This window comes from Heptranchias perlo, unplaced genomic scaffold (genome assembly GCF_035084215.1).
Source record: "Heptranchias perlo isolate sHepPer1 unplaced genomic scaffold, sHepPer1.hap1 HAP1_SCAFFOLD_50, whole genome shotgun sequence".
Classification (NCBI taxonomy): domain Eukaryota; kingdom Metazoa; phylum Chordata; class Chondrichthyes; order Hexanchiformes; family Hexanchidae; genus Heptranchias; species Heptranchias perlo.
In genome coordinates, this window is record NW_027139516.1 from 5,252,506 (window position 1) to 5,264,887 (window position 12,382).

Below are 12,382 nucleotides of genomic sequence, written 5' to 3' on the forward strand. Positions count from 1 at the left end.
GGAGGGATGTAGAAATAAGAATGAAAATTTAAAAATCGAGGCTTTTCCACACCGGGAGTCAATGTAAGTCAGTGAGCACAGGGGTGATGGGTGAACGGGACTTGGCGTGAGTTCAGACACGGGCAGCAGAGTTTCGGATGAGCTCAAGTTTACAGAAGGTGGGAGGCTGGCCAGGGGAGCATTTGAATAGGCGAGTCTGGATGTAATAAAGGCATTGATGGGGGTTTCAGCAGCAAATGAGCTGAGGGAGTAGAGGAGACGGGTAATATCACGGAGGTGGAAGAAGGTGGCCTATGTGATGGAGAGGGTAAGGGGTCGGAATCTTATCACGGTCAATTAGGACACCGAGTGGAATTTCTGTCCATTCACAGTCTGTCCCTCTTCCACTGATACCCAATACCCGATTTCACATTTCCGCTGAAGGTCAGCACCACTGACAATTTCATAGACTGATCCACGAGAACTTCTGTCGCATAACCATGATCATGTGTGGATTTGAAATGAGATGTCCATGGTACAGGGCAAGGCTGATAGTATTAAACATCAGAGGGAAAATATCACCTTCATAGAAATCTCCATGTTCATTAAGTATAAGAATCAAGTGAGGATTTGAAACTTTTCTCCGCCATTATTCACTTTCAAGAGATGTTCTCAGTAACTGAGTTTAATTTCCTGCTCGCACCTCTATTGAAGCTGTGAATTCAATCTCGGAACATTTTACTGAATAGTAAAGTGAGATTGACAATTTGTTTTTATATCAATACAACTAACATTGAGAACCACATTTTGTCTGTTCTAATTGAAGATGTTCAACAGAAACACAAGGAAACACTCCGGGTCCAAACTGAAACACTGAGAGTGAACACGATCCTAATAAGGGAGAAGGTTAAGATTTTCCAGCTGGTCACTCTATACACTGAGTTAACGGTCATTTCTACTGTTCGAGATCGGACACTTGTAGAACATGAACTGCTGGCAAGAGGCCGAGACCATGAGGAGTGGAGAGAGAAACATCTCCGGAGAGAACTGGAAAAAATCCGAACTGATCAATTGTTCCAGAGCAGTTTTTCCCAGAGAAAATCTAAATCTGGGAGTTCAGCAGCAGTGAGTGGAGTCGCGGGGATTGGAAAAACAACAATGGTACAAAAGATTGTTTCTGACTGGGCCACTGGGAAAATATACCCACACTTTCAATTTGTTTTCAGTTTTAAATTCCGTGAGTTAAACGCTGTTAACTGCAGCATAAACCTGTGGAATCTGATACTTATTTTCTATCCTTATTTGAGGAATATTCTGGGAGAGCTCTGGAAGAACCCAGAGAGATTACTGTTTATATTCGATGGTTTAGATGAATTCAAGGACAGTATCGATTTTACTGAGAATCGGAGAAATACAGAACCTCAGTACATGTGCACAGATCCCGAATGGCGGTGTAAATTGTCTGACATTGTGTACAGTTTAATACAGCACAAGCTGCTCCCAGGATGTTCAGTGCTCGTGACCAGCCGACCCACTGCATTACATTTATTGGAAAAGGCTGAGATCAGTGTCTGGGCTGAAATCCTGGGATTTGTTGGTGAAGAACGGAAGGAATATTTCAACAAGTTTTTTGAAGATCAGGTGGTGGCAGCAGCTGTTTTCAAACATGTGGACGAGAACGAGCTCCTGTACACCATGTGTTACAACCCTTCCTACTGCTGGATCCTCGGTCTGTCACTGGGTCCCTTCTTCACACAAAGAGACAGGAAACAAAAGCGAGTTCCCAAGACCATCACCCAACTATATTCCTACTATATTTACAACATTCTGAAAAACCATGGCCGAGAGATTGAATCCCCCCGTGATGTGTTACTGAAGATCGGTGAGATGGCCTTCACAGGAGTCTCCGAGAAGAAGATTGTGTTTAGAAATGGAGATTTGATCAAGTACAATCTGCAACCTTCCCAGTTCCTGTCTGGGTTCATGATGGAACTTTTGGAGAGAGATGATTCTGCCCAGAGTGTGGTTTACACATTCCCGCACCTCACCATCCAAGAGTTTGTAGCCGCACTCGCACAATTCCTGACTCCAGATCCAGGGGACATCAGGAAACTCCTCAGTGAAGCCCACAGCAAGGAAGATGGGCGATTTGAGATATTTCTCCGTTTTGTTGTTGGTCTCTCCTCCTCACAGTCAGCTAGACCCCTGGAGGAGTTTCTGGGTCCATTTCTTCATCGCACAATCTGCGGAGTGCTTGACTGGGTGAAGGAGAAGGTTGAAGGACAGATTGGAAAAACAGAGAGTCAAACTGGTAAAAGGGACCTCCTGAATACATTTCACTACCTGTTTGAGTCTCAGAATAAAACACTAGCTCGGACCACATTGGGATCTCTGGAAACACTTGCATTTGGACACTTGAACTCAGGGGAAGCATTGCGACTGACCCCCATAGACTGTGCAGTTCTGTCTCATGTCATTGGACTCTGTGATACAATAAAACACCTCGATCTGTGGAACTGCTCCATTCAGTGTGAAGGACTCCAGCGGCTGGGACCCGCACTACACAAATGTCAGGTGTTGAGGTAACTGTTTATTTGTCTCTAACTGTTAGGTCAATTATAGAACAGTCACGGATTGTGTTGTTGCTCCGTAATGAAGGGAAGTAAACAGTTCAATTAAACCAGAGAGAAGCAGATTCAACACAAATATGACAAATGATAAGAGGATTGGTTAGTAATTCCCTAACACCAATGCAAATCAAAATAATTTAAAATGTACCAATAATTTCCCATATCATGATATATAATAAAATGGCTTCTGCAGAGGGGCCAAAAATGTGTTAGATTGAGAAAATGAGGTAAATGGACGTTTTCGGCTGATAATTGTTTAAAATTTTTCCCAATTCTGTTCTTTAAATAACGAAACCTGCTGTTTTAAAGGCTCCAAAACTCCCCCGTTGCCCAATTGTATCACAGGACACAGACTCACAGCGGACTTTTTCTTACAATCTGCATCACCAGTTGGATTTCGCATACAGTAGACGGGTTCCGGTAAAACCGCCGGTAATGGACAAGGGATTTCCCGGTAATCCGTGTGCGAGGACCAAATATCATGGGACTGGTCACTGATCTGCAGGAGGGTAATTCTGATCATTAGGGAATGAGACCGAACTGAGGGACATTTAAAGGTTTCACACAGAAAGCACTTTATTTAATAAATAGCGAGAGGGGTGAGATTGGTCTTCACTCCAGGCGTGGCACCAGTGATAGTGAATTGTTTGCGGGGATAACATTGTAAATGGGTGGAACGTGGAGCAGAACAGACGATATCCCTTTAGTCACTTGTGATACACTCTGTTCAATATTCAGTCTCGTTCACTCCAATAGAACCGATTACCAGACGTGTGCTTTAATAGGCCATCAATGCGATTCCGCTTATTTTGCGTCATCGTCAATGTCCAATTTCACTCCCAGCCAGTTTACATCTGCAGCAGATTTACTGATTCGGACAACGAGCTTCCTTTTGAGGTATGAGAGTTTATTGATACTCCAACATGGCACAAATCAGTAGCTAATTGTACGTTACAGAATGGGACAGATGATTAATGCGCTTCTATCATAGGTCATGTGTTGATCAGATCCAGGGTCCCTGGGTGTTCCTGGTGAGTGGTCTGGTAGCTCCAAGCTGTCCTTCTACCCATAGCTCTACTGACCCTTATATATCTTAGTTGCCGAGGGTATCACGAGGGCCCTTTTTGCGAGGTATGAAGGTTAACCAGGTTATGAGTCGTCCTTGCAGAGTTCTCTGTTCTGGTAACATCTGTTATCTTGCATCCTCGTTCGGAGACTATGGTTAATTTTGTGCTGGACTGCAAATTGTAGGAGCTGGAACAATAGGTAATGTTAGCCAACTCTTAGCCTAATGTATTTCGCCTGATGTATTTCGCCATTGGTCTGGAAATTCGTTTTAAAGTCACCGTGATCCTAACAGCGCTCACCGTTATTAGTGGTGAAATCGAAGAGCAAGTTGCAGCGACCGCTCATGCGCAGTTAAAGGCGGATATCCAGAATTTACTCTTCCTGGTTCGCCGGGAATGTGACCTTCACATTAAAGGGATATTGCCGGCTGTAATCAATAGATCAGCGGCAAATTGCTCTTCTGCCCAGCAGGAAACTAACAAATATCGCCATACAACAGATACGCTCGGTTTTTAAAGGACAAAATCATTTTTAACAGCGTGGTAAGTCTTAATGACTGCCAAATAATATCTCTGGCACTCAATATTAACTTTTCAAAACGTGGAATCCCGTTACTCCTGAATTTACTAGTTTTGGACATTTAAAAAAATGTAATGAATTTTTGTTGTTACTTTTTCCTTCTGTCTCCTTTCTCTCAGTCTTTTAATCTTATCCTCTCTTTATTTCGCTCTCTCCTTCATTTTATAAAACCTTATCGGGGACTTCCTGGTTTTTAGTTTGCGCTGTTTGGGAATGAACTGCACTTCAGGGATCTCACAGCCTGGCTTGCTTCAAACTGATTGGTTGATGGGCCGTAGAGATCTTTTACCCGCTCACACAGCCCGGAAAAGAACACTGATGTTATTTGATCTCGCAGTTCAAGGATGTTGCTGCCAAAAATGAAAGATGTCCTGACGTCAAAATCGTACGGGCATCTGGGGAAACCGTAATTCCGGGTTCCCCATCAGGAATTCTCCTCCGCGCCACCATCCCCCACGCCCCCCCCCCCCCCCCCCCGCCTACGCACCTCCTTCCACGGCTCCTAATTAAAATTTACCCCAATTTGTTTCTCACTTTATTTCTTTGTGTTTAGACTGGGGTACAATAACCTGGGAGACTCAGGAATGAAACCACTGTCTGCGGCTCTGAGGAACCCATACTGTAAAATACAGAAAATGCGGTAAGTATCAGACTGTGTGAGATTGTCTTTAGAATAATGGGATGTCTAACACTGTATATTATTACTAGTGCCAGTAATAGTGTTACCAATAAACACTGTACATCAGTATCAGCAAGAGTCATATTAATAATCACTGTACATTATCAGTATTGGTAATAGTGTTACTAATAAACACTGTACATTGCTACCACTATCAGCTATCAGAAATAGTGTTATTAATAAACACTGCACACAATTCTTAGTGTCAGTAATAGTGTTATTAATAAACGCTGTACATTATCAATATCAGCAGTAGTGTTATTTAACAAATTCTACATTATTATCAGTAATACTGATATTATTAAACATTGCAGAATATTATCAGTAATGGTGTTATTATTAAACACTGAACATCATTTTTAGTGTCAATAAGTGTTATTAATAAACACTGCATTATTGGCATCAGTAATCGTGTTATTGATAAACACTGTACCTTATTAGTATCAGTAATGATGTTATTAATGAACACTGTACATTACTATCACTGTCATTAATAGTGTTACTAATAAACACTGTACATAATTATTAGTGTCAGTAATAGATATTAAAAACACTGCATTATTATCAGCTTCAGTAATAGTGTTATTATTAAACAGTGCACATCATCATTAGTGTCAGTAACGGTGTTATTAATAAACAGAGTATATTATTATCACTAATAGTGTTATCAAATAATCTGTACATTATTATTAGAATCAATAATAGAGTTATTAATAAACACTGCATATTATCATCAGTAATATTGTTGTCAATGAATATTGTACATTATTATTACTGTCCGTAATAGTATTATTAATACATACTGTACATTATCAGTAGCAGTAATAGAGTAATTAGTAAACAATGTACATTATTATTAGTATCAGTAATAGTGCTATTAATAAACACTGTACATCATTATCACTTTCAGTAATAGTGTTATTAATAAACACTGTACATGATTAGTATTAGTAATAGTGTTATTAAAAACAATGTACACTCTTGTTAGTTTCAGTAATAAAGTTATCAATAATCACTGGGGATTTGCCTGATTCCTGTTATTTCTCTCTCTCTGATCCTCAGGCTGAATAATGTCGGTCTCACAGATTCTTGTACCGAGGATCTCGTCTCCGCTCTCAGTACAAATCGGTCACTGACGGTTCTGAACCTGAGTAATAATAAATTGCGAGATTCCGGAGTGAAACGACTGTCTGCGGCTCTGAGGAACCCAAACTGTAAAATACAGGAACTGTGGTAAGTATCAGACTCTGTGAGATTGGGTTTATAATAACCGGATATGTAACACTTCTCTTTATTATTAGTGTCAGTAATAGTGTTATTAATAAGCACTGTACATTATTATCAGTATCTGTTCTAGTTTTATTAATAAACACTGTACATTATTACCAGTGTCAGTAATAGTGTTATTAATAAACACTGTACATTACTACCAGTATCAGTAATAGTGTTATTTATAAACACTTCACATTATTATCAATATCAGCAATAGTGTTATTAAAAAAAATTCTATATTATTATCAGTAACACTGATATTATTAAACACTGCAGAATATTATCAGCAATAGTGTTATTATTAAACACTGTACATCATTATTAGTGTCAGTAAGTGTTATTAATAAACACTGTATTATCGGCATCAGTAATAGTGTTATTGATAAACACTGTACATTATCAGTATCAGTGATCGTGTTACTAATAAACACTGTACATTATTAGTATCACAAATAGTGTTATTAATGAACACTGTACATTACTACCAGTGTCATTAATAGTGTTACTAATATATACTGTACATAATTATTAGTGTCAGTAACAGTTATTAAAACATTGTACATTATTATCAGCTTCAGTAATAGTGTTATTAATCAAATCTGTATATTATTAGAATCAGTAATATTGTTATGAATAAACACTGTACATTATTATCAGTATCTGTTATAATTTTATTAATAAACACTGTACAGTACCAGTGTCAGTAACAGTGTTATTAATAAATATTGTACACAATTATTAGTGTCAGTAATAGTGTTATTAATGAACATTGCACAAAATTATTAGTGTCAGTAATAGTGTTCTTAATAAACGCTGTACATGATTATCAATATCAGCAATAGTGTGATTTTAAAAAATCTACGTTATTATCAGTAATACTGATATTATTAAACACTGCAGAATATTATCAGTATCATTATTATTAGTATCATTAATAATGTTATTAATATACACTGTACATTATTAGTATCAGTAACAGTGTTATTAATAATGTACAATGTGTATTAATATCAGTAATAGTGTTATAAATAAACACTACTTTATTATTAGTATCAGTAATAGTGTTATTAGTAAACATTTGGGATTTACCCATATTCCTGTTATTTCTCTCTCTCGAATCCCGAGGCTGGATTTTAACGATCTCACAGCTTCTTGCATCGATGATCTCGTCTCCGCTCTCAGTACAAACCGGTCATTGACGGATCTGAACCTGGGTAATAATAAACTGGGAGATTCAGGAGTGAAACTACTGTTTGCGGCTCTGAGGAACCCGGACTGTAAAATACAGGAACTGCGGTAAGTACCAGACTGTGAGATTGTGTTTATAATAACTGGATATCATCTGAGTTCTCTGCCCTCCTGTCTGACTCCATATAAACCCTCCTACCCCAATTCACGGCCAACCCCTCTACCTTCCCATTATGCGTGGCTTCTCTATTCCCATCGCCTCAATCGCAATTAAGGTCATTGTATCATAGGAGGTACAGGAGGAGCATTCGCCGCATCGTGCCTGTGCCCGTGCCTCTTTGAAAGCGCTCTCCAATTAGACCCATTCCACTGCTCTTTCCCATAGCCCTGTGATTGTTTCCATTCAAGTATTTGTCCAATTCCCTTTTGAAAGTCACTATTGAATCTACTTCCACCACCCTTTCAGACAGTGCATTCCAGATCATCACTACTCGCTGCTTAAAAAAAAGGTTCCTCATGTACCCTCTGGTTCTTTTGCTGATCACTCTAAACCTGTGACGTTTGGTTAACGATCCTTCTCCCACTGGAAAGGGTTTATCCCTATTTTCTGTGTCACACCCGTTCATGATTTTGAACACCTGTAGCAAATCTCCCCTTAACCTTCTCTGTTCTAAGGAAAACAACCCCAGCTTCTCCAATCTCTCCACATGACTGAAGTCCCTCATCTCTGGTACCACCCTATTAAATCTCTTCTGCACCCTATCTAAGGCCTTCAAATCCTTCCTGAAGTGTGGTGCCAAGAATTGAACAAAATACTCCAGCTGAGGCCTACCAGTATTTTATAAAGGTTTAGCCATCTTTGATCACCTCGTTGTTTGCCTCATCACTCACATCCCCTCCCCTCTCCCAAACCACACTTCCTGCTGCGTCCACCATTGCATGATCTCGTCCCTCCCTATCTCTGTAACCTCCTCCAAGTGTAGAATTCTCAGAGATCTCTGCATTCCTCCAATTCTTGCCTCTTGTGCATCCCCAATTACCTCACCTACACCATCAGCGGCCGTGCGTTCAGTAGTCCAGGTCCTAAGCTCTGGATTCCCTGCCGAACCCTCGCTACCTCTCTCTCCTCCTTAAAGATGCTTCTTAAAACTTACCGCTTCTCATAATATCGTCTTAAGTGGCTCTGTGACAACTTTTGCCTGATAACTCTCCTGTGACGCACCTGGGGATGTTTCACTACTTTAAACGCGTTGCATAATTACAAGCTGCGTCGTTCCTGAATGTTTCACCCTGTGCATTATTAGTATTGTCAGTAGTAGTGTTATTGATAAACACTGCGCATTATTATTAGTGTTATTAATCAACACTACATGATTATCAGTATTAGTAAGAGTGTTATTAATAAACACTGTAAATTATTGTTAGTAACAGTAGTCGTGTTATTAATAAACACTGTTCATTAATAGCATCGGTAATAGTGTTATGAATAAACACGGTATATTATTAGTGTCAGTAACAATGTTATTAATTATCACTATACATTATTTGTGTCATTAATAGTGTTATTATAAACTCTGTACATAATATTTAGTGTCAGTAGTAGTGTTATTAATAAACAAGACATTATCAGTATTAGTAATGTTATTAATAAACACTGTACATTATTATTAGTATCAGTAATAGTGTTATTAATAAACACTACATTATCAGTAATGTTATTAATAAACACTGTAGATTATTATTAGTATCAGTAATAGTGCTATTAATTAACACTGTAGATTATCAGTATCAGCAACAGAGTTTTTAATAAACATTGTATATTATTAGTGTCGGTAATAATGTTATTAATAGACTGATTCCTGCTACTTCTTTCTCTCTGATCCCCAGTCTGGATCGTGCCGATCTCACAGATTCTTGTACCGAGGATCTCGTTTCGACTCTCAGTACAAACCGGTCACTGACGGGTTTGAATCTGGGTAATAATAAACTGGGAGATTCAGGAGTGAAACTACTGTCTGCGGCTCTGAGGAACCCGGACTGTAAAATACAGAAACTGCGGTAAGTGCCAGACTATATCAGATTCTCTTTATAATAAATGGATCTCATCTGAGTTCTCTGCCTTCCTGTCTGATGTAACCTCTCCCTTCATATAAAGTTTTATACCCCTATTCATAGCCACCCCCTTGACCTTCCCATCTCACGTGGCCTCTCTATTCCCATCGCCTCAATCACAGAGAAGGCTATAGTGTCATAGTAGGGACAGCACGGGAGGAGTCCATTCGGCCCATCATGCCTGTGCCAGCTCTTTGAAAGAGCTATGCAATTCGACCCATTCTCTCGCTCTTTCCCCCTAGCCCTGTAATTGTTTCCCTTCAAGTATTTGCCCAATTCCCTTTTAAATTTAATATTCAATCTGCTTCCACCTCTCTTTCAGACAGTGCATTGCATATTATTACAACTCGCTACATAAAATATCTTTCCTCATGTCGCTTTTGGCTCTTTTGCCGATCCCATTAAATCTGTGTCCTCTGCTTACCGACCCTTCGACCACTGGATAAAGTTTCTCCTTATTCACTCTGTCAAACCCGTTCATGATCTCCCCTTAACCTTTTCTGTTCTAAGAAGAACAACCCCAGCTTCTCCAATATCTCCACATAGCTGAAGTTCCTCACACCTGGTACCATTCTAGTGTCACTCTTCTGCACCATCGCTAAGGCTTTCACATCCTTCCTAATGTGTGGTGCCCAGAATTGAACACAATACTCCAGCTGAGGCCTACCAGTGTTTTATAAAGATTTAGCCATCTCTGATCACCTCCTTGTTTGCCTCATCACTCACATCCCCTCCCCTCTCCCAAACCACACTTCCTGCTGCGTCCACCATTGCATGATCTCGCCCCTCCCTATCTCTGTATTGTAGAATCCTCCGAGATCTCTGCGTTCCTCCAGTTCTTGCCACTTATGCATCCCTAATTACCTCACCTCCACCATTGGAGGCCGTGCCTTCAGCAGTCCCGACCATAAACTCTGGAATTCTCTCCCTAAACCTCTCTACCTCTCTCTCCTTCTTTAAGACGCTACTTTAAACCCACCACTTGTCCTAAAATCTGCTTCTGTGGCTCGGTGACAAATTTTGCCTGATAACTCTCCTGTTACGTACCTGGGGATGTTTGACAGCTTTAAACACGTTGTATAATTACAAGCTGTTGTCGTTCCTGAATGTTTCACACTGTATCGTCTTCGTAGTGTCAGTAGTAGTGTTATTAATAAACACTGCCCACTATTATTAGTATCAGTAATAGTGTTATTAATAAACACTACATTATTATTAGTGTCAGTAATAGTGTTATTAATAAACAGTGTACATTATATTACTGTCAATAATAGTGTTATTAATATACACTGTGCATTATTATAAGTATCAGTAATAGTGTTATTAATAAATACTGAATTATTAATATCAGTAATAGTGTTATTAATAAACACTGTACATTATTATTAGTATCAGTAATAGTGTTATTAATAAACACTACATTATTATTAGTGTCAGTAATAGTGTTATTAATAAACACTGTACATTATTATTACTGTCAATAATAGTGTTATTAATAAACACTGTACATTATTATAAGTATCAGTAATAGTGTTATTAATAAACACTGTACATTATTATTAGCGTCAGTAATGGTGTTATTAATAAACACTGTACATTATTATTAGTAACAGTAATAGTGTTATTAATAAACACTGTACATTATTATTAGTATTAGTAATAGTGTTATTAATAAACACTGTACATTGTTATTAGTAACAGAAATAGTATTATTAATAAACACTGTGGATTATTAATATCAGTAATAGTGTTATTAATAAATACTGTACATTATTATTAGTGTCAGTAATAGTGTTATTAATAAACACTGTACATTATTATTACTGTCAATAATAGTGTTATTAATAAACACTGTACATTATTATAAGTATCAGTAATAGTGTTATTAATAAACACTGTACATTATTATTAGCGTCAGTAATGGTGTTATTAATAAACACTGTACATTATTATTAGTAACAGTAATAGTGTTATTAATAAACACTGTACATTATTATTAGTAACAGTAATAGTGTTATTGATACACACTTATTATTAGTGTCAGTAGAAGTGATATTAATAAACACTGTACATTATTATTAGTAACAGTAATAGTGTTATTAATAAACACTCTACATTATTATTAGTATCAGTAATAGTGTTATTAATGAGCAGTGTAAATTATTGTTAATGTCGATAACAGTATTATTAATAAACATTGTAGATTACCATTAGAATCAGAGAATCAAAGAAAGGTACAGCATGGAAGGAAGCCATTCAGCCCATCGAGTCCATGCCGGATCTTTGCAAGATCCTAACCGCTCGCTGTGTAAAAGAGATTTTTCTCATATCACCTTTGGTTCTTTTGCCAATCACCTTAAATCTATGCCCTCTGGTTCTTGACCTTTCCGCCAATGGGAACATTTTCTCTCTATCTACCCTGTGCAGACCCTTCATGATTTTTAATACCCCTATCAAATCGCCTCGCAACCTTGACCAGTACCAAGGAGAACAACCACAGCTCCTCCAGTCTATCCACGTAACTAAAGTCCCTCATCCCTGGAATCATTCGAATAAATCTCTTATAGAATCATAGAATCATAGAAGTTACAACATGGAAACAGGCCCTTCGGCCCAACAAGTCCATGTCGCCCAGTTCATACCACTAAGCTAGTCCCAATTGCCTGCACTTGGCCCATATCCCTCCATACCCATCTTACCCATGTAACTGTCCAAATGCTTTTTAAAAGACAAAATTGTACCCGCCTCTACTACTGCCTCTGGCAGCTCGTTCCAGACACTCACGGCCCTTTGAGTGAAAAAATTGCCCCTCTGGACCCTTTTGTATCTCTCCCCTCTCACCTTAAATCTATGCCCCCTCGTTATAGACTCCCCT

At 38.5% G+C, this 12,382-nt stretch overlaps 1 protein-coding gene across 5 annotated transcripts in view; it reads left to right on the top strand.

Moving 5' to 3' along the window:
• The window catches only part of LOC137314024 (NACHT, LRR and PYD domains-containing protein 3-like), a 54,299-nt gene that overhangs the window by 37,850 nt on the left and 4,067 nt on the right, over nucleotides 1-12,382 (top strand). For all 5 annotated transcript variants that reach the window (XM_067979718.1, XM_067979719.1, XM_067979721.1 and 2 more), the window contains 5 exons: nucleotides 806-2,561; nucleotides 4,810-4,896; nucleotides 5,998-6,168; nucleotides 7,333-7,503; nucleotides 9,283-9,453. In XM_067979718.1, the coding sequence (XP_067835819.1) occupies nucleotides 806-2,561; nucleotides 4,810-4,896; nucleotides 5,998-6,168; nucleotides 7,333-7,503; nucleotides 9,283-9,453 (2,356 nt within the window). The remainder of the gene's footprint in view (nucleotides 1-805; nucleotides 2,562-4,809; nucleotides 4,897-5,997; nucleotides 6,169-7,332; nucleotides 7,504-9,282; nucleotides 9,454-12,382) is intronic.